Source organism: Fukomys damarensis, unplaced genomic scaffold (genome assembly GCF_012274545.1).
Source record: "Fukomys damarensis isolate Sample0158 unplaced genomic scaffold, DMR_v1.0_HiC HiC_scaffold_3, whole genome shotgun sequence".
In the NCBI taxonomy this organism is placed as follows: Eukaryota; Metazoa; Chordata; class Mammalia; order Rodentia; family Bathyergidae; genus Fukomys; species Fukomys damarensis.
This window is the reverse complement of record NW_022900915.1, coordinates 8,903,067-8,926,635: the sequence shown is the minus strand read 5'-3', so window position 1 is coordinate 8,926,635 and position 23,569 is coordinate 8,903,067. Positions and strand designations below refer to the sequence as shown.

At 38.6% G+C, this 23,569-nt stretch overlaps 1 protein-coding gene and 1 long non-coding RNA gene across 6 annotated transcripts in view; both read right to left on the bottom strand.

Annotated features, from left to right (window-relative positions):
• Positions 1-22,224, bottom strand: part of Csnk1a1 (casein kinase 1 alpha 1) — a 41,048-nt gene extending 18,824 nt beyond the window's left edge. For 2 of the 5 annotated variants that reach the window (XR_780820.3, XM_010627140.2), the window contains exons 1-4: positions 21,488-22,224; positions 20,802-20,908; positions 4,118-4,244; positions 1,161-1,259 (exon numbers count right to left, since the gene is read on the bottom strand). Coding sequence is in view for 3 of the 5 variants with exons in the window: in XM_010627140.2 (XP_010625442.1) it covers positions 1,161-1,259; positions 4,118-4,244; positions 20,802-20,908; positions 21,488-21,610 (456 nt within the window). In the remaining 2 variants the exon portion in view is untranslated. The remainder of the gene's footprint in view (positions 1-1,160; positions 1,260-4,117; positions 4,245-20,801; positions 20,909-21,487) is intronic. The other 3 variants (XM_010627141.3, XM_010627143.3, XR_780821.3) reach the window with 2 other exon arrangements.
• A 325-nt stretch (positions 22,225-22,549) lies between these two features.
• LOC117287121 overlaps positions 22,550-23,569 on the bottom strand; it is a 6,834-nt gene continuing 5,814 nt past the window's right edge. Inside the window, exon 3 of the long non-coding RNA XR_004518314.1 lies at positions 22,550-22,623. This is a non-coding gene — a long non-coding RNA (uncharacterized LOC117287121). The remainder of the gene's footprint in view (positions 22,624-23,569) is intronic.

Genomic DNA, 23,569 nt, shown 5'->3' with positions numbered 1-23,569 from the left:
TTCATTAATAAAAGCTCAATAAAATATTTAAATTCCTGAAACTTGGTCAGACCAACATTAACATCTCACACATTAACAAATAACACCAATTCTAATGGTAATGGCTCCAAGTTGGCATTCATACAGGCAAACGAAGGTAAACATTTATAGCTGGATCTAAAAACATCAAACATTCCCTAAAATAGTTTAATAAAACAAATGTGAATCTTCCTTCCAAAAACAAAACAAAATAAAATAAAAAACCCCACAAAAACAAAAAGCCCCCAAGTTGTCCTGAAGTTGAGAATTTCTATCAGATCATCAGATCATAACATGCTTAGGGCATTGCCAATGCTGCCTGTCTGCCCGAGCTCAACAGTGAATGGATAAAGAAAGCAATTCACTCAATAAAACTAATCATTGCAGAAAAAAAATTCAACACAATTAGTTTCTATCTGCAATCATGCGTCACTAACCACAACCCAACCACCCCATAGGCTAGACCATCCTAAGAGACCCCAATTAGCACTAGTTTTGCCGTATAAATTTAAAAATAAATTCATTTTACTTGTCTACATTTTCCTTTAAGGGAGGTAGAGGTAGAGGGATTCACCCAACTTGGCACACAAGTAAAAAACTATAAACTACTTTTGAAGCGGGCCCAAAAATTATCCTTTTAAATACACAAATCCAAGGACTGAGGAATTCTCAGTATCAACCATGCTCAGTCAGCAAATGTTAACTCCATGGTGACACATGGGTCAGTGGTTGCCACACTGGCACAAGCACATATATGACAAAAAACTCACACTTTAGAGCCAAAGTTAAAATCTGTTCTTTGAGCATACAGGATGAGAAGTATATATGGAGGTTTTCACTATTCAAGTGAATGAAAAATAGATACAACTCTTCTATATTTAAATAACAGTTGATTATACTTCATTACAAAGCCCTTGGAATTTTAAATATTTCCATATAGATACCCAATGTTGGTTGGGTAAGTTGGAGAGAATATATTTCAAGTTACTAAGTTAATAGAGCTGGCCAATTATCCTTCTAGCACAATCTTTAAAAGCAATTATCAACAGCAAATTCAATTTACTATGGCTTAGGATTGGAAAGTTTTCCAAAGCAACTCTTGTCAATATTATTCTCTTTCATGCAAAGAGCATTTGACTAACCTTATTACAGTGACGCCCAATACCCATTAGGAAGTTATCTGGCTTAATGTCTCTGTGTATAAAATTCTTTGTATGCACATATTCAATTCTACTGATCATCTGAAAAAAAAGGGAGATAAATGAGTTAAGTGATAAAAAGCAACACATTTCTTCCCCAAGTATTTCCACAGTTTAATTAAGAGTTCACAATGACAGCATTAGAAAATATTAAATGCAAAAAACAAAAATTCAACACGTATCTAGTGTGCTGGATAGCTAAGCATAAAGTATGATCAAAAACCAAAGAAATGCTTAAAAACTTTGAAAAGTTTTATTATAGTAAAAGAATCACTATCAATCCTCAAAATTCTTTCTTCTTTCTTTGAACACTTATCCCACGATTCTTGCCACTTTCTGAAGCAGTTCTGGAATTTGGTTTTCTTGAGCATCTTCAGGAGTGCTCCCGTGTCGGCCTCAATCACAAACCAATTCAGAACAATTACCATTCATGGTCCCTTTTAGACTTTGGGCAACAGCCAGAAAAAGATGCAGTGCCATATCTGGTGAATAAGGACACAATATAATGTTTTTGCAAGTCTGCCTTTCTGTGTGATGGCACATGGGACCCACATTCACCATATTTTTGATCTCAGCTCACATAGACACCAAAGAGGACTTCCAGAACTGCTTCAGAAATGGCAAGAACAATGGGATAAGTATATCGGAATCAAAGGGAAGTATTCTGAGGGAGATTAATGGCAATGTATCTTTTATTGTAAAGTTTTAAAGACATTTAAATATTCACCATATATTTCTACCACACCTCATATAATGCCCTTTGGCTTATTCTTTCAGTATTAATGATTAAAGACAAGTCCAACTTGAAAGGCTTGCTGTTTGTGACATTCGAATTATAAAAGAAATACATTTGGAATTGTTTAACTTGTCACAATGAATTAAATAGAGTAGGTAACCTGTGTTAAAATAGCTCAGTAGGGGGAATGGTACACCTCAATGTGTTTACCATGTGCAAAGCCCTGGGATGGATTGCCAATACAAAAAACGCAGTAATAACTAAGGCCTATTTCCATTCTCTTCTTCTTCTTCTCCTTCTTTTTTTTTGGTACCAGGGATCGAACTCGGGACCTTGTGCTTTTTTGTGAGGCAGGCAGCAGAACCACTGAGCTAAATCCCTGGCCCTCCATACCATTCTTTCAATCATATGTAGGTGTACTTAGGAGGAGTGCTGACCAACCAACAAATTTAGCTGTAAGTAACTTGTCACCTCAAACTGAGAAGCACTCTATTTATCTCCCACTCCCTCTGCCCCATCCTGGAGATTGAATCTAGTGTCTTCATACTGTGCTATGTTTGGTGCTCCTCCCAACCCCTTTATTGTGTTGAGAAAGGGTCTCACTAAGTCACTAGCTGCCCGGGCTGGACTTAAAATTTGTGATATTTTAATGTTCCACCCCTCATTCCTGGAAGTTGGTAGCTACAACATAAAACACGTTTTATATATAGAGATACCTACCTAGATGTCAGGTTTCTTTCCTTGTGCATTAAAAACAAAACAAAACAAAACTCTTCTGGCTCTTCTCCATGCTCATATTAACATGTCATTCTAACAAGCTTTCTTTATTATCTTGGAAATTATGTCAAGACATATACTCTAATCATTATTTTTGGTGCTAGGGATATTTTAAAAAGTATTCCACATCCACACACAGGGCCTCATGCATGCTAAGAACACATCCTACTACTGAGTTACACTCAGCTTTGTAATATCCTTTTTAATGGCTATTAAATATTTTATAGTACAGATGTTTTCTCTAGTTATTCTCCTAGTTTCCAGTTTTTCTCCCCATAATCAACAATACTATCAACACATATTTATATATTCTTAACTACTAGTGTTATTATTGCTATGATTACAAATCTAACAAAATCACAAGGGTTGAAGTGTATATATACTTTTCATTTTGATAACATTCAAATGCCTTTCAATTTTAGAGTTCTCTGCATACAACAACCTTTGATCTATTATGTAAACAGATTTTAATTTTAAAAAATATCTTTTAGCTATTTTCGGAATCTTGCTTATAAAAGTTTTGACTTTTTAAATTTTTAAGTATGTCTACCTTTTCTATAAGACACTAAGTTGTACTTTAAAATGCACTCCATATCTAAAACCTGTTAACATTATCTTTCCATCCATATGTTCTTTTTCTTCTCAGTAGGACATTTGTCCCCACTCCCCCGGATATATAGATTTTAAAATCCTAGGGAATCAGAGTTGAAAACTAAAAATGAGCACTGCTCTCTAATGTTTTCCTGCCCATAAAAGGTCTTGATCAAAATTAAAAGTTCCTTGATATTTACCCATCCATTTCTTTGTGTTTGTAGTTTTTTTTTGGTTCCGGGAATGAACTTGGGTCCTTGCGCCTGTGAGACAGCCGGCGGGACCACTGAGCTAAATCCCCGGCCCCGTATTTACCCATTTCTTAATGTAGGCCTCATTAGGTCTGTTTCTGACACCCTAGTTCCCTATCATATAATTTTTAAAAACTATTCCTCATTTTCTTAAAATTAAACTAAAATATAATGCATGAATCTAATGCATGACAAGTGAAAATCTTTTTGAGTCCTGCTTCAGTACTACTAGTGGTTAAGAATTCATTACTTCAAGAAGTATACAGGGCCAGGGATTTAGCTCAGTGGTGCTGCACCTGCCTTGCAAGCACAAGGCCCTGATTTGATGGTGGTGGGGGGGGCTGCATCCTACCCTCCACTTAGTGAAAAAAAACTCTTAGTTTAGTGCCTCTCTTTTCTCAAAAATTTGTAAGTTATAGAAGAGTGGTACACAATCTCTTCTGCTTTTCCTAAAAAGTTAAACAGTGAAACACGGATAATATTCTAATTCATGAAATATCAGTAATAGTATTTTCAGTTTTTATTTTTGCCAAAATTTCACATACCTGGTCAGCTAACATAAGTACAGTTTTCATTGTGAACCTTCTTGAACAGAAATTGAAGAGGTCTTCAAGGCTGGGTCCCAGTAGGTCCATGACTAGCACATTATAGTCTTTTTCCTGGCCATACCATCTAACAAAACAAAAGTGAAAAAAAGAAGGGAGTGTTAAGAGCAGATGATATCTATACCCATCTTCCATCAAAGTTCTGTGACTTTAGGCAAATTGCTTAATCTCACCTGGATCTACTTCCTAACTGAAGAAATAAGCACTACAGCAGTCACTCCAAAATGTTTCAGAAAGCACACCCTTTTTAAAATCATATTCCTGGTTTCCCTTTCCACAAAACTATACTTAATGATTGTTCTTTTTTAAAAAAGGAGCCACATATTTACAGCAAGCAACCACTATTAAACTCACATAGATGACAGTTACTTGCTTTTTGCCAAGAATGTTTTAATTATTCAGTGCTGCAGTATTACAAATATATGATTTATCATCACCAATATCTCAAGGACCACTAATGTTATTTATACCCCAACGACTAGGAATCATCACAATAAGTGATTTCAAATTTTGATGTTTATGAGCATCCCCTTGTATTTCAAACTTATCTACATGACAAATTCTGCTCGAATGGTTGGAGATACCCAGTACAATATACACACCTATAATCTCATCTACTTGGGTGGCTGAGGTAGGAGAACAAATTTGAGGCTAGCCTGAGCAACTTAGCAAGACTTTGTTTCAAAATAAAAAGTACAACTGGGTGTGGTGGCACACACACCTGTAATCCCAGCACTCGGGAGGCTGAGGCAGGAGGATCGCTGTGAGTTCCAGACCAGCCTGGGCTACACAGCTAGTTCCAGGTCAGTCTCAACTACATAGTGAGACCCTGTCTTAAAAAACCAAAAAGAACAAATGGTTGTAAAATTTAAACTGGGCTAATTTCTTCTGTAAATTCCAGTAAGAACTGGAAATGGTATCAAGATTTACCATAGCTGAAAGTTTGTTTTATTAGTATTCAAAAAGGAAAAGGCTTTTTTGAAACCCATGCCAAAAGCATAGCAAATGCCAGTCAGGAAACTGCTTGATCCATTATTTCTTTTTGAAGATTTTGCTCTAACATACTGTTTTACTGATAAATGTTAAGTTTAATTAAAAAAAAATCAAAATTAAGAGTATGAGAATTTAGAGCCGGGGATTTAGCTCAGTGGTGCTGCACCTGCCTTGCAAGCACAAGGTCCTGAGTTCAATACCTGGTACCAAAAAAAAAACGAGAGTGAGAGAAAGAGACAAGAGTATGAGAATTTAATATTTTAATTTAATTTTCTAGAAAATGTAGTTAGCTACGTGTGATATTCTGGTATTTCATCTTTTAAAAAGTCATCTAGGACTGCCAATGTAGTTCAGTGGTAGAGTACCTGCCTAGCATTCATGAAGCCTCAGCATTACAAAAGAACAAACCGAACCAGATCAAAAGACAATCTACTCTAACTCATTGTTCTGGACAGCCACTACCATTATCCCTTGGTGGAATCTACCAGAACTGCAAGAACTTCAAACCTAGTATCCGAGATAAAAAATAAATATAAACCTTTAATTCAGCCCTTTTCCCTAGAATCTTATGTTGAAAATAAAATATATTAAGGAGAATAAACTTAGTTCAAATTCATTCCTGTCACTTTTGCTTCATTTGGTTTTCTTGTGTTATCTGGTATTGGACCCAGGGCCTGCTCATGCTAGGTGAGCATACACAGCTGAGCTACAACTCTAGACATTAAAAAAATAAATAAATAAATAAATAAGTTTAAATTGCCTACCTAGTCTGGCCTCAAATTTGCCAGTAGCTGGGATCACAGAGGTGTGCCACTTCAACCATTCTTGAGAACTACTTGTCAGACATACAACATGGAAAACTGCCACTAAACACAGTATACAAGTAAGTTGTGTTCTCCTTTCCTTTTTCCTCTGTTTTACTTAACTGAAGCCACAAATCTATGATAGAGAGTTGTCAGTAACGTCTGTAATTTATATATGTTCTGAGATGGAGTCTTGCCCAGGCTGGCCTTCAATTCACAATCCTCTTGGCCTCAACCAGGTGGGTGTGAGAATTACAGGTATGTGCCACTACACCAAGCTTGAATTATAGCAAATTTTTAATACAAATCTAACTTACCCAGGTCTTTAAGAAAATGAGAACAAATTCAGAAAGTGCATTAAAAAAAATGATGGGAAGACAGAAAAGTCAAATAGGCCAAAGAGAAAGCAAGAATAAGTCAACTCTCAAAAGACCATGTCTCATTTCTATGCAACTTAAAAATAACTAGGTCTTTCTGCTCTACAAAGACTGGTACTTTTATCTCTTTAAACTTAACAGATGTTTTTATCTTTTATGATTCCTTTAGATTTCAAGGAGCATATATACCTTACTTCTCTAAAGTTAACACTCCGCTCTCTCCATCTGTGTTTTCTACCTGGGCTAACATGTATTGAGAATATTATTATACATGAAATAGGAGCCAGGGATGATTTGCTTTTCAAATCCTACTCTTAATTTCTACTATCACCTCCTATTTTCCATTCCCATTCTAAACTCCTCTCTACTTCCAATCCTAGCCTCAAAAGATCCTGATACCAAAGAAATCTTTCTTATGTAGCTATCCCACAGGTCTTCCATTTCACATAATTCCCCTCACTGACTATTGCCTGTATCTTCCTTTAACCCCCTGACAATACAATATTCATGTAGTGTTACTTGGTGTTTATATCTGATTGCAAAGAGCTTACTATACTGTTTTACAGAATCTGACTATCCTTTGTGCAGATAATCTGAACTATATTAACATAGAAACCTCACTCCTCCACTTTCTAGCTGCCTTCAATCTGGACTCACCTTTATAAAACTTCTTTTATGTCAAGTATGTGATGTGTTGCTACTGGGTGTACTGTGCAAGTGATGTACTTTTTTTTTTTTTTTTTGGTACTGGGGATTCAACTCAGGACATTGTGCTTGTGAGGCAGGCAAGTGCCACTGAGCTAAATCCGCAGCCTGAAGTGATGTGCATATTGTGGATTCAGATTACTAGTAAGATTAATAAAAAAAAGTTTAAATTTGCATTCTTCCCCCTGATTATGTTAATAGATATGAAAGTTTAAAAAAATGTTCAGGGGTCTCATTTTCTATTTGTTTTAAATCAATATTTTTATTTATTCAGTGCTATTTACAAGTAGGCTGAAGAATGAGTCAGTTCACAATTAATAAAAATAATCTTAACTTACTTTGAATATTAAAGAAGGTAACTTAAGTCCAAAGAATATGCTAAAAGAAAGTCAGGGCCACCTCTCTGCTCTCCCTTCCTCTAAACTAACATCCAAATTAAAACTAGTTTAAAAATTAATACACAAAAGCACAAATGCAAAATGAGATATATGCTCAAATCAAAAGAGGCAACCAAAAATGCTAAGAGAATTCAGATGAAAGATCAACAGAAATTAAACAAGTCTAAAAAAGTATTGTGAAAATTGTCTACTGCTAGGCAGATACTCAAGGGTGGATATATATTGACCGAGAAGGCAGAAAAGGACATGCTAGCACATGCCTGTAAATCCCGGAACTCTGGAGGCCGAGGCAGAAAGATTACCACAGTTCCAGGCCAGCCTGAACTGCATAGAGAGACCCTGTCTCAAAGCCAACCTAACCCAAACCAAACCAACAAAAAACCATTTTGGACCATGGGTTCCCATAGAAGAGTTAAAGTGGTAGACAGCCTGAAGCTAATGTTAAAGTCTCAAACATAAAGCTAAAGAGATTTATACTCTGTACTACTAGTTTGTAGCTGGAATATAATAAAAATCATGTTTTAGCATTATTCTCAACACCAGTATGAGATATAAATTGGAAAAGAGGAAGAAGTAACAATGACATGGGGACCAATGAAAAGTAGTGTTTTATAGGGGTTGGAATACAGCTTAGTGGCGCCTAGGCTGAACAACAACAAAAAAGGGAGAGTTGTGTATATAGCTAAGATTGCAAGTTAGCGTTTCTGTTTCTCTGAAAAATCTCCTTACAAAAATGTCGTTTTTCTTGGTATTGGGGACTGAACTCAGGACCTTGTGCTTGTGAGGCAGGCTGTGAAACACTGAGCTAAATCCCTCACCTTCATTACTAAAATAGAAACATCTGCTTGGTGTGGTGGCACACACCTGTAATCAGCACTCAGGAAGCTGATGCAGAAGGAACACCATGAGTTCCAAGACAGCCTGGGAGTACTTAGTGCGTTCAAGGCCAGACTACATTACACTGTGAGATCCTGTCTCAAAAAACCATTAAAAAAAAAAAAAAAAAAAAAAAAAAAAAAAAAAAAGTATCTTAGAAAATGAATGAAATTATTTATTGCTATGAGACCGTGTACTTCCAAGAACAGTCAGTGTAATTCTTACAATATGCAATTCATATGGACGTACTCAAACAGGTGTAGCACTGGTTCAATCACTATTAAGGACACAAGAGCGAAGAATGGTAACAATGTAGGTCCTCCATTTCAGGTTATCAGCCTCATAGGCACAGACATTTTGTTTACCTTGTCATAACCCTGTATTTCCAGCATCCAATTTTTTACACACAGGAAATAATCATTATTTGCTGAATGAAAATTAGCTATTAGAAGCTTCAAAAGAATAGGGAGTACCTGATTTAGTAGATGAATAAAAAAAATAAGGAGTGCACAAACACTTCCTGCACTCAATGTATGGTGTAACATCATAAGGAAGAAAGAATTACTTGTCTTTGAATCAAATAAGCCAGGTAATTAATTCCACAGCTTCAAAAGTGACAGTTTTAGCTGACTGCAGTGCCAGGAACCTAAACCCCAGCCATTTGGGAGGCAAAGGCAGAAGGATCACTTGAGACCACAAGTTCCAGACCAGCCTGGAATTTGAACATGCATACATGCATACACAAAAGGGTAGAAGTGGTACACGCCTGTAATCTCACCTTCAGGAGGTCAAAGCAGGATGGTCACTGCAAGTTCAAGGCCAGACTGGATACAGAGTGAGACCCTGTCTCAAAAACCCAGTCTTTTCCAATACTACTGGTGGTGAACCTATATCATGCATGCCACAGTAGGCTTTTTTTTAATCACTGAAAGCTCAAAAAAGTTTGCCCTCACTGTTCTATACCATCTATCTTTTCCATCTTTAGGTTATTAATGTAAAAAGAGTGTCTCCACTGAACAGCTAAAAAGTATAAACACTGAATTGGTGCTGGAACACATTTAATTTTCATAGCCGTAAGAAATTCTCCAGATCCATCTCTTAAACTTAAGACTCTCAACATTTTATCATCATCTATCCCGTACTGGGGATCGAACTCAGGACCATATTATGCTGCAAGACAGGCTAAATCCCCCACCCCATCATCCATCTTTTATGTTCCTTTTTACAGGGTAGTTCCATTTTCCTCTCTTGAATTCTAACCATTCCAGACACCTTGTTCTCTTTTCCCGGAATTCCTTTTAATGTTCCTATACACTAATATTTCTGTGTGGCATTAATAGTACAACTTTGTCATTCATAATACCGAGCTATACCTCAAAATCATAGACCTTCTTTCCATCCTTAACACCCAAACTATGCAGGGCAAAGAAATTACCTATAGGCAATTCTTGTTTACATTTTCCTATATCCCTTTAATTCCTGTTGTTTACTGTAATCATGACATGTTGGCTTTTTTTTTTTAAATTTTTTTTTGAGTGGTACTCCAACCTCATCCTCCTAAATCAACAGGTTTCAGGATACTCTCTATTCTCAATTTAAACACCAATTTCAAAAGTCACCTATCTTTCTGGTATTGCATTCATTTTTTTGATTACTTCTGGAAGGTCAGGTATTTAGCACTCATTAAACTATCAACTATCAACTATCAGCACTCATTAAACTCCATCTTATTAATGGCATTCATCAAGAAAGAGGTACCAAAAATGTAAGGCAGGTCCAACTACATTTTGATTCATGCTAACTCCTCAGTGCTCTTAAAGGAGGAGAACTTGACACCTGACTAAAGAGGGTTCATTTCTTCTGGATTTTTGTTAAGTCTTCATAAACAAGGGTGCTATGTGTAACTCATTTTCTTCAAGGTTCCTTGTCCATATCTGTTCTTTCACTTCATTCCCTTCATTTTACTTTGAATATAAGACACCTAAAATTTTATGATCGAAGCTTAAACCCTCCTTCTACCAGAAAACTGAGCAAACCATTTCCCTCTTGCTTACAACTTCATATTTAAAATACAATTTAGATTTAAAAAGTTCAGTAACTTAATTTTTTACTCATACTCCTTTGGATGTTTTTAACACAAGAATAAAACACCATCAAATTAAAAACTTGCAGAAATACTGTTGAAGTATTTGGTTCTTTTTTTTTTTTTTTTTTTTTTTATTTTTGTACCAGGGATTGAACTTCGGACCTTGCGCTTGCCAGGCAGGAGATGACACCACTGAGCTAAATCCCTGACCCCTGAAGTATTTGGGATTGAGACCATTTTCACTAGAGATAATTCTATTTGGGGCTACTTGGCTACTGCAAAGAACTGGAAAAATCAGGTTTAAAAGACGCTATCAACGCAAAAAGAATTCTCATATGATTTCAAGAAATGTTAGATACACTAATTCAATTTTTTAAATATTGCTAAGCCTTTCCCAGAGCTGTTCATTCAACAAGCTCTCACCTCCTTTTCTTGCAGGGTTTGGGATGATACCCAGGACCTTCACACTGAGCTACAGCCATAGCTCATTTAAAACATTTTTATTTTGAGACAGGATCTCGCTAAGATGCTAAGTTGCCCAGGATAGGCTCCAACTTACTATCCTTCTGCCTCATGTATCTACCATCAAGCCTGGCAGCCCGGTCACCTTAAGTTCAACACATTCCAAAACAACCTTTCTACTTACAATATATCAAAATTGGGCCCCCTTTGCAACTTCCTCAAATTCTCAAGGGTCAAATGATTTGCCTCCCCTCAAAGTGAGAAAATAGGATAGGCACATAAAAATATTTATTCTTGCAAGGCCTTGGGTTCAATTTCCAGCACAAAGAAAGAGAGAAAAGAACAAGTATGAACATTCCCCTTGTCCTATATTAATTTGCTTATCAAACCCCGTTTAAATAGAGCTAAGTATGTGAAACAAACAGCATCTGAAAAGCATACAGGATAAAATTAACTCAAATTCTCTGTATTAGGACAGAAAATGAATACAATGAGAAAACAATTAACTATTTTAAAGCTTGATGCAATTTTTAAGTTGCAAGTACAGGAGAAAGGATACAAGGCCCAGACCAGTAACGTTATATTAAGATATGGCAAGCAGAAAAATCAAAGCCAACACAATCTATTAGAAAGGATCCATACAGTCTGAAAGAATACATGAATATCTACGAATTCTACACAAACCTGGACTAATAAGGAACTTAGGCATTACTCATGAAAATAAGCCCTTCACTTCAGTGATCAGAAAATTAAAAACAAAGGGTGGGGATTTAGTTCAGTGGTTCATTTTTCCTTATTTTCTGTTCCTTTTCTTCTGGTGATGCTGGAGATTAAACCCAAAGCTTGTGCATGCCAGATAAAAGCACTCCTGTCACTGATTTACATACCTCTAGCCCCTTAAGATTTCTTTATTCAGCCCTATCTACCTACTAAGAGGTGTTATGGTAATTATGAGGTAGTTTATGTAAAAGTACCTGGTAAATTACAAAGCAGCACACAAATAAGGGATTTTCATTTTACTATAAAAAGCAAATAATGTATATAAATTGCTACCAAGAGATGATAAAATTTTCTACAATAACCACAGCTGTTAGCAAAATTTGCTATTACTAATAGTTTAATACAATGGACCACTAAACCTCAGTACAGAATTTCTCAAAGTGGTTCTCTGGTCTTTTGAAGAAATTACTTGGAACAGTTATCAGAAATAAGAGACTCTTCCTCCCCATTCTAGAACTGGCCAAACAAATATGGATATAAGGTGGAGAAATTTGCTTTTTTAACAAGCTCTGTCCACGGCTAAGGTTTGACAAATGCTGACTTTGCAGGATTCACATCAACAAAGCCTGAAGAGGACGCAATGCCCTGGCCATTGAAGTTAATCTCTAAAATGTTTCCAAGTCCTGTTTGAGGCTGACACTCAAAACACTAACCATTTGATACTAAGGAAATACCACGCTCAACACACTATTCCCTTGATATCAAGGAAACATGTCCTCAGTTTGAGATTTAGTATCTTTCCTCCTAGTTTTCAGCAGGAGACAAATTTACCATTGTCATAACTCAGACTCACGGCAGATGCTCAAAATTTAAGCCTCACAAAATTTCTGACTCTTCACTGAAATGTGCCCAGTATTTTAGACTGCTGGCATAGTTGGCATACTCATATACATGCATAACACATACAGAAGCTGAATGAAATACTTATTACAAAGTGTTGTAAAGCATGTTACGTCAACAAGACAGTCTCAACCATCAATCACAGCTTTCATTAAAAAGAAGCCAACATTTCCATAAAAGGGATATTGAGTATTAATATTATAAAGGTTTAAAACTGTGCATACTGGGAGGAGGGGGAGAGGGAGGTCAGGGACAAGGGGAAAAAATGAGAACCAAGACCTGTCATGTAAAGGTGCAAGATCCCAATAATGAATATAACTGTACTGTATACCTAAAATGTATGAAGAAAAAAAAAAACTATGAATACTAATATTCTCATAACTTGGGAGTGAAAATAATTTCAATCACGTGAATCCAAACACAACCCAATTAATCAATAATAAAGCACACAGTAAAGCAATGGAAAAAAGTATTGTATTCACGCAAAAATATGAACTAGTCAAATTATGACTTATTTCAACTGTTATCAAGGACAATGTATTAGTAGACACGTCTCTAAAAAAATCTGAAATTTAAAACAAAATCTGCAGGCTGGGTGTGGGGGTACACGCCTGTAATCCCAGCACTCCAGGAGGCTGAGGCAGGAGGATCCACGTGAGTTTGCGACCAGCATGGGCTACACAGTGAGTTCCAGAGCAGTCTGAACTACAAAGTGAAACCCTGCCTCAAAAAACCAAACCAAACGAAACACAACAGCAAAAAACCAAAGAACAATCTGCAAAAAATTTCATGCTACTACTTTCCAACAAAGTAGCTCTAAATCAGACCTCACATTCCTCTTTCCATAAATGCCACCATGAAGACAGAAGGGTTTATCACTGTAGGGAAGTATAGCAGAAGTTAAGAACTTGGAACAACTTCACTTGAGCTGAAATAGACTGAACAACTCTAATCCAAAAATCCAAAACTCATAATTTTTTTTGTAGTCAAATAGGCAACACATGCCTGTAATCCCAGCTACCCAGGAGGCTGATGGAGGCAAGCCTGGGCAAATGAGACCCTGTCTCAAAATTTAAAAAGGGGGAGGGAGGAGGTGGAATGCTGGAAATGTAGCATGTGTGAGCCTTTGGGCTCAATTCCAAGTACCATAAAACCTTGAGTGCCAACATGATGGTCTAAAAGTTTCAGATTTTATAGCATTCAGATTTTCAGAATAGGGACATTCAACTACTATATGTGCTGCCAAAGCGAGTACTAGAGCCATTCTACTACTAAAGTCCATGTAAATTATTCCAAAATTTGAAATACTTTCAGTTCCAAGCACTTTTAAATAAAGGATATATATATATACATACACTATACAGGACAACCTCAATTTTAAGTTTTGCAAACCTCTTTATTGTACAATTAAAAATGGTACAAATGAAAAACATGGACAGTTTACAGTATACTTACATATGCTTCAGTCTCCTTTAAATAAAAATCATTCAGTAAAAAAGTTGCTTGTAAGAAGCAATTTCTTGATGTTACTGATCTACAGTCAAAAGAAATTTCTAAGGGCCAATACTAGCTTACAGATGCTAACAGGAACTGAAGCCTACATCATCCCCTATAACATGTCTCTACTATGAAGTTAAAGCACATTAGATTTTAATGATATAGTCGTACCTTTAATCAGTATTCAAAGCTAAAAGACCTAGTACAGCCACATTTCTATTTGTAAATTAGGGGTCAACTTGTAGCTTTAGCGGAATACTTAAAAATACAGAAGTACCAAGTTTCTGAATATTCCTTTAAGATAGCGAGGAACTGAACTGTACATTCATCATGTACTTCTAAAGTCAATAAATAGGTGTAGTAGCCGTAATTTTCTTAGGGTTTCATCAAAGAATACAGCCTGGCAGTGGTACATACCTGTAATTCCAGCTATGTGGAAACCTGAAGCAGCTAGGATAGTGAGTTTGAAGCCAACTGGGCAACATAGCAAGATCTGGTCTAATAAATAATAACCCTCCTAATTCATAAAAGAGGTAAATTAAGAATCAAGACTTATGGAGATGCAGTCCCCCAAAAAGATGAGGGTTAACATCCATTCAGATAAAATAGTATCTGAACTCTGCTGTCCAACAAAAATCACCAAATGAGAATTAGAAAACGTGACACCTAGGTCATACCCCAAACCAATTAAATCAAAACATCAGAGTAAGAGTTCAGTGTCTTTTTATTTCTAAAGGTCTTCATGTGATTCCAATGTGCAGCAAAATGTAGGAACCAATGCATAGCTGAGAGATTTGTTTGAATTATACATTAATGATGTGACTTCAGCTAAATTAACCTCTCTGACACTACATGACACCCCAACTTACAGGGCTTTTTGGTTTGGGTTTGGTTTTGAGACACAATTTTGTTATGCAGTTCAGCATCCTGCCTCAGTTGCTGAGAGCTGGCACTACCGACATGTGCCACCAAGTTCAGCTCAAGGTTGTTGTAATAATTAAAAGATACTATGTACAATGCCTGGATAATGTTTGAAGGAAAAAATATCCATCATGAATTCAACTAACCACTCCCTTATTTTAACAGTACTTATCAACGTTATGAATAAATCAAAGGCAAATATGCCTGAAAGTTGGAACAAGTAATTGCATCAGATAATGAAAGGAGCATCTTTTATTCTGATTCCATCAATTTATGTAACGCATTTAAAATCTCCAAGACCTATTTGGTCTTAAATTTCTTTTCTAGGTAAAGGCCAACATTAAAAATTACAGAACTCGTTCTAGGTTCAAATCTAGATAGAATAACAAACAGAACCCTAACTCTGACTCCCAATATAATTCCTTTTCCATTTCCCTTTAACAGAGGATCAGAATATACTCTCCTCAACTAAACCTTTTTGTACAGCACTTGCAAAGTCCTTATTAGAAGAATGACAACACACCCCTTACTGCAGCTCTCTCAAGGTGGAGAATAAGGTAAAATATACTAATTACACTGGGTATTATTTTGTCAGGTAAACCCTATAGTGTACTTCATGTGATAAACAGAATACTAACCTGAGGACTTTGATACGAGCAAATCAACATCAAAACCATTTGTTAACTATGATCTAAAAAACTACCTTTTTAAAAAAATTAAACTTATGTGTCACAGAATGTAGCTTACCAATGACTAGCTGTGTGTGTGTGTGTGTGTGTGTATAAAGAAAAATTGGATCGGGGATTTAGCTCAGTGGTGTTGGGGCCTGCCTTATAAGCACAAGGTTCCGAATTTGATCCCCAGTCCACAAAAAAAAAAAAAAGAGAGAGAGAGAGAGAGAGAGAGAGAGAGAAATTATTTCTCATCTCAACAGAGCCGTGGTTCATACCAGTGTACAGATTTGTCAAAACTGATCAATCACACATTAAAGTCGATGAACTTCACTGCATGTAAATTACTTTAATTTTTAAAAAATTTTAATTTAATCAGTGTCAGTTCAAACTCTAATATTGGTCATCTAAAATCGTTACGAGCCACCTGAGATTCTGATAGGAATGAAACAGAAAAGGGCATAATTTTAAATAAGGTATTCATTCATTAAAAGCTGTGAAGCATTTATATAACCCCAGAAAAATGTCTTTTAAATTCCCAGACTGATTTATTTTGCAGTACTGGAGAACTCAAGGGGCACTGAGATACACCCCTAGATCATTTTTCTATTTTTATTGAGACAGGGTCTTGCTAAAAGTTGCCCAGGCTGGCCTTAAAATCAGGTGGGGACCATGACACCCTGATCAAGAATTGATTTTAAAGACTCAATTTGTAGCATTTGCTTCAAATTCTAGTTTTGTTTTTAGAGCTGGGGGCTGGGAGAGTTGCTGGGCACAGAACCCATGCATCCCACTGAGCCACAACCCAGCCTGATTTTGTGTATGTGTATGTGGTGCCGAGAATCTTAGATTTCTGGACAGTAAACATCCCTTCTGAATACTGACAACTCATGAGAAGACCTTAATTCTTCAGGTACCACTTAAATATATTTTGAAACAAAATGATTTAGTTCTAATGACTGAAACCAAGGAAGTAAAAACCATACACTTTACATACGTCCACAAGCCCTTTATTACAAATAAGATACAATTAATAATTTCCATTCCTTCGCCTGCATTGCAAGTGCAAGGACCCGAGTTCAATCCCTGGTACCAATCAACCAATCCATTCATTCATTCATTCCAACAAAAGTTATCCTGCAATCCAGAAAGGATTCAGAAGGGAGCGGTATAACCTAAATTATAAACATCTAGTTAAACAATTCAAATGAACAAGTCACTGCCATTTGGCTTTTGGTTTGGTTTATTTCACAGTGCTGAGGATTGATTCTAGGGCCTCCTGCATGCCAGGCAAGCACTTGACTGCTGAGCTACATCCTGGCCTAGTTTACTTACATTTGTAGGAGTTTTTCAGCTTCTCTGTATGAGTTTATGCGCCACAGCATGAAGAAAATAGGCCTCTCCCAGAACCGAATGGAAAGGTGTGGCATATGTGAGCAGGCACGATGTGACTCTGCCTTAAAAATTAATACTGGTTCTCTAAAGAGCGAAGTCTAGTAATACCTCTGGGACTCAACAGTCTAATTTGTAATGTATGGTGATGAGGAGAAAACAGGCTACATACATCTCCCAGGTTTAGCCGGGTGTGGTGGCGCACATCTGTAATCCCAGCACTCAGGAGGCTGAGGCAGGAGGATCACTGTGAGTTCGAGAGCTGCCTGGGCTACACAGTGAGTTCCAAGTCTCAAAAAACCAAAACCAAACAAACAACAACAACAAAACACCTCCCAGGTTTTGTCCAGCTCAAAAAAAAAAAAAAAAATGCTGCTTAGCATTACTCCAAAAAATAATAATAATATAAAGCATCCCTAGTACACCATAAAGTGAGTTAAGCTTTGAGTCAAAAGTAACATTTCTTGTGCATCTTGTCCTCAGTAACACTGAATTCGTATCTCAATGATTTCAGCTGTTTTCCTTCTCTGATAACAGTATTATAATCTTATTTACGGAAAATATGTTCAGGGCTAAAAAGACAAAATTTAAACTGCTCTTAACAGTGAAGATTGGGCTGGGGTTTTAACTCAGTGGCACCGTGCCTGCTTTGCATGTGCAAAGTCCTGAGTTTGATCCCCAAAAACAAACAAAGCAAAACAAAACAAACCCCATGGTTAAGGCCACATGAGGGTGCACCTACAATGCAATTCTAGCACTTGGGAGGCTGAGGCAGGATGATCACAAGTTTAAGGGCGACCTACATAGCAAGACCCTGTCTCAAAAAAACAAAACAAGCAGTCCAAAGTTTTCTGTTCACTATCTCAACCAAATTAGAAAATCATTACAGCAGTACCTTTTTATTCTATAGATGAAACTGACAGGTTCAAAGAGATTAAGAGACTGAGTCTAATCACTAGGGAGTACTAAAACTTGGGAGAGCTTGAGTTCAGTCCTAACACCTAACTGCCTAGATAAACTCTTTGCTTACCACAATTGTTTCTTTAAAAAACATGTTAATTCAATTCAGTGATACAGGGGGGGGGGAGTTGTAACAGAAACAGTGATTTTAAGTGATCTTCCAGATGCCAATTCATAAGGTGCTAGGATTTAGTTCCTTAAAATACCAAGACTCTGGATGCCACTTTTACATTTGCTTTTACACTGGATACTAGGCTTCTACCCTCATATTACATAGGAAGAACCCAAATAGACAGGTCAGCTATGTAGGTCAGGTAATACTGAACCCGTTTTAGGATATCCCAAAGTACAGTACCTTAAAAATCCTATAAACAGAGTACGTATGTGTGTGAGTGGGGTGGTGGGATATAAAAGGTAAATGTGGCAAAAAAAAAGTACATTTTTGAAATTAGTGTTAAGACTTCTAAAACTGGATAATGCAGTCTGCTTGTTTAGTTAAAACAACCAACTTAATAACAATAAATAAATATTTACTGGGTAAAGTATTCTACATATAGGTGATACAGAAATAAACAGGAACAAATAAGCAAGGAACAGGCTGGCATCTAGATAATTTCAAGTAAATCTTTCTTGAAAACTATCCTTTCATGCTTCATTTTAAAACCAACGAACCACCTTCATTCCTATGTACCTGGTCCCTTCCATATGCTTTCACCACCCTTGTCCAATTACATCGAGACTTAAGAGACTCCTCCCAGAAGCCACATGCTATTCTTGAATACCTTCTCAAACCAGTTCACCAAGCTTTCTTCCTCAGAGTCTGATCCTCAAATCCTATCTCCTCTCCCAAACAAGCCTTAAATTGAAAGCCAGGTGAATCTATTCAGCCCCACCCACAGACAGTTTACAACTGCCATAACTCTCTCTGCACTCACCATCTTATAATAAGCACCTATTAGTCTGCTTCCAAGTTAATTTCATTTTTTTGTGTGCTTATTCAGTATATTACTCATTGCCTGGTCAGTACTGTCCTGAAATAAAAGCTACCAGATAAAGGAGCATGTTCTTAACGTGGGCTTAGCCCTGAAAACGCCAAATGTTCAATGCTTTTCTGAAAATTATTTCAAATACATTAAATCCAACTTAATTTGTGAAATTTATAAAATCTCCCAACACAGATGAATCTCAAAAGCATTATGAAAGGTGCCACCTACAAATGACCTTATAGTATATGTATAATTCTATTTCTAAGAAATTCTAGGAAAAACTACAGTGATGGAAAAGCAAATGGGGGAGCTTATTTCTCTACACAGTTAAGTTTTTATTAAGGATGGGAATCATTAAAAAGCTCAAATCTAGGTCATCTCAAATTAATCTTTGCTGCATAAGATAAATTTGAACTTTTCTTCCAAATCACTTATAATCACTGGTACACTCTATCATCCATCCAATTTCTCCATTAAAAATATTTTAAAACTTTTTAAAGTACATTATCATTTTGTTTCCACTTCAGAATTATTGCAGGTAATACTATTAGTAATTCGGGACTTGAAAAACAGAAATAGAAGGGGATGCAGTATCACTCCACTTAATTCTCAACCATTCTACATCTTTTTGTAAATGTTACTTTTGAGTATTGTTGGAAAAACGGTTAGGGTTTAAGCTACATTTTAGTCTATTCTGGGAAAGAGGTTCTTTAATCTTAAATCAAAAAATTACTCAAAACAGTTTAACCTTTTTTTTTTTTTTTTTTTTGAGGCAGGGTCTCATTCTGTAACTCAGGCCTACCTCCAACTCCCAGCAATTCTCCTGCCTCAGCTTTCCAAATGCTAGGAGTACAGCCATGTGCCACCAAGTCTGGTTCAGTTTAACCATTTGCAAAAAAAATCCTATCTTTTTATTCGATCCCCCTTTATCATGCTATTGTTTCAATATTCAACCCCCGAAAATGCCACAATTTCCCTGATGTGAAGTTTTGTGGATAAAACAACAGGTTAAAATTACTTACTAAACTGCGGTCAAGTGACACTTTCTTTTAAAACGGGCCTGAGTACATTTCAACATAGCCGGTGCTGCTCAAACTGCCTTTGCCATTACCTTTTAAAACTTTGTACAGATTAATGTTACCAAACATTACTGTTCAAGAAAAAGATAAGTATCACCTTTGAGAGAAATAGGAAGGACTTTTAACAATTTCATGTTGCATCTGCTGCAGAGATCACAAACGTAACTGTCATCTCCTTCCTTGAACCCTACCGCCTGCTGACGCTTTATTCTTGGCTTTCCAAAGGGTTAAATGCACTCAGGGCTGCTAAAAGAAGACGCAAGGACACATAATTTGTAGCCTGAGAAAAGGGCAGGAATACGGGATTGAGTCACGTCGTTCCGCCATTTTCTAAGCGGAGGAGGAAGACATGTTGGAACAAAAACACAACAAAAGAGCAGCCATTTCCCAAGCCGGCTCCAATAGCAACCCGAACTGGCCGAGCCGGGTCGCTCGGGCACCTTTAAATCCACTTCTCCGGACAAACCTAAGAACATCCGAGGTGCCGCCGCGAAGGGAGCCGCAGCCGACTCCTCCGCGTAGGGATCTAAAACGACCCGCACGCTCAGCTGCGAACGCAAGCCTCCTGGAGACGGAAGGCAGCGCGAGCTAAAGACAGGGGACTGTGTAGCACGCTGAAATTTTCAACCAAGTGGCAAACTCCAATCCACCCAGTGATTAGGGTGACTAATGGGTGACAGGAAACCACCGGCCCCGGGGAACCGAAGTACAGTAACTCGACCCCAGGACCCGGATCCGGCGGGTCCCCGTTTCGCATTCCTGCCTCCCGCGGCCACCGACGCGGGAGCGCGTCCTTACCGTATGTGGGGGATGCCGACCCCACCTTGAAGAATCTTATAGAGTTTGCTCTCGTACAGCAACTGGGGATGCCTGGCCTTCTGAGACTCTAGCTTCACTGCCACTTCCTGCAGGGGAAACAGGGGAGGATGGCATCAACATCCCTACGGATCCGATGTCACTGGGGAAAGGCGAGGGGAAAAGTAGCAAAGCTCCAAGTTGTCACTACCAGGAGGGGAGGGCTGGGAAGAGAAAACTCGCGCAGTAATTATAAAAGCAAGGTAACCAGCCCCAAAGGCCTCTTCGGGGGGTAGTGACGAAATCCACACGTCCTCTAAATCTAAACGCAGGGAAACGATGCATCCAGAAACGGAAGGCGAGATCTGGGGGAACTAGGTGGTCGGAAACTGTCCAAACTGGGATGAGAACTAAATGGAAAGAAAAACGCAGGCATCGCGGAGTCTGGCCCCTCTCGCCCTAACGATTTAAACATTTTTCTCTCTGACCAAAGGACATGTGAGAGACGTTTTTAACAAGCTGGAAAACTTCCCGGCCGGGTTCTTTGCCTTTTAGGGAAGGAGAGCGGAGGAGGACGGCTGCGGCCTCCCCGGTGCGTGCGCTCTGTGGGAAGCTATGAGGATCAGCTCGGGGGCTGGGAGGGGGCGAGGATGGCAACGTGCTACCCCGAGCCCTCCCCGGGTGGTTACCTCGCCGTTGGTGATGTTAATCGCCAGGTAAATGTCCCCGAAGGAGCCAGACCCGATCTTCCGCACCAGTTTGTATTTCCCTCCGACAATGAATTCGGCCTTGGAGCCGCTGCTGCTCGCCATGCTGGGAGACGAAGATGGAGCCTGGGGCCGAGCCCCGACGCCTGAGGGGAGGACGGAGGCCCTGGGGCTCGTCCACTGAGCACGGCTATGAAGGACGGCGCAGGAACTGGAAACTGGAGGCCTTTCCTGGCGTTACAGGGCCCAGAATCCGCCAAGGGAAACCCGATCGCCGTCGCTCAGTCAGATTTTTTTTCTTTTCTTTTTGGCCAGGCCGCAGTTTGTGAGGCGTTTCTTGCTGTTACTTAGGTTAGGCTATGTTTCCGAGCGGCAGCCGCTGCTTCGCTTTCACAGCAACGTCGCGGGCTGGAATAAGGGCGCGGTGAATTAGGGCGGCGAGATCGCTGCCACCACTGCCGCGACTCCAGCCCGGAAAGACCCCTGTCACTCCGCCGACGCCGCCATCTTGTTACTCCGGCTCTAACCAACACAAAATGCCCCCAGTCCCCGGGAGCCGCTTCTTCACTGCGCAGGGCACTCTGGGAAAGGGATCGCGAGCGGTAGCCCCGAAGGGTCGGCAGCTAGAGAGAGAGAGGGCGGAACCGGATCCGTGAGAGTGGCGGCCTACACTCCGAACGTCACTCCGTCACCGCCCATCTGCGCACGCGCGCTTCCGCTCCTGCTGACTGCGCAGGCGTGGCGTGGCCTAGCCTCACCCCTGCCCCGGGCTCGTCCACTTCCGGTCTCTTCCACTTCCGGTCCCCGACTGTTCCACTCTTGCTGCCTGTTAAGTCACCTGGGTCCTACCCGGTCTCTGTAAAAGCTGCGTGGTTTGGGGATTGGAGATCACGTTAGGGAGGTGTCACCTTCTTTTTTTTTTTTTTTTTTTTTTTTTTTTTTAGTAGACAAACTTCAGACCCGCCTTGGAATTGAGTACTGACCTTTGTCTGAGACGATTTTTAACCTTTGATCTTTCTGTGGGCCACTCCCCTGGGCGGGCCTGCTCCAGCCAGATTCTGTTTGAAAAGAGGTTGTCGCCTCTAGTGGAGAGGAAGAGAAAAGCAGTCCTGGGCGAGCTGGGTTGAAAAAAAGGGCACTTGGTTTTTGCAGATCCTCACTGATTACTACTGGTTAGGATTCTGGTCTCTACAGAGTGTCAGAGACCCGCTTTTTTATGAGATGGGAAAAGCACGGATTGCTTAGACGCCATGTCTTGGTGCTGCCTGCACACTATTCATTTGATCTTCAAAGAAAAACCGTAACAGCTGCTTGCTTCAAAAAGAATTTCACTGATAAAAGCAACAGGAAAAGTTGACTGTAAAAAAAACAAAACAAAACAAAACAAAACAAAAAAAGAACTGCACGTAATAAAAGTTATAGCTCCCCCCTAAAAACCCCGAAGAATCGTATCTAAGTCATATTGAAAACTAGTATTAATCTAAACAAAGTAGAAGTATTAGAAAATAAACTGACCATGTTTAAACTACACAGTACTTTTCCCTTTTTTATATATTAAAAATTTATCAAGCGGTCAAAAAAACTTTTGAGACATGTAGTATGTATCCCACTATGGAGTCAGGTTGGCCTCAAACTTGCGGTGATCCTTCTTCCTCAGCCTCCGGAATGCTGGGATGTTCAGGCTTGTGCCACCACGCACCACAATAGAGTCAGTTCTGGACCCTATTCTCATTTACAAAATTTGACCCAGAAAATCAGGCTTAGTAAATCACAAAAGAAAACTCACAGCAGATGTTCTCATCTGTAATGTGAATCTACCCTCAGCTGTAAAACTTTAAACAGGAAACCAACCCTAAATATAATCGGTTAAAATGGACATAAATGTAAAAAGTTTTAAGTGCAACTTTGAAAGCTGAAATAGCAATGGTTTTATTGGGAAGATAATAGTTCAAACAGAGTAAGAGACTTCCCCGAAGGTTTAGTATGGAGTTTGGAGTCACGACCAAAATCTAGCGTTCCGGACTTGTCAATTCAACAGACTACTTTTTTTTTTTTTTTTTTGGT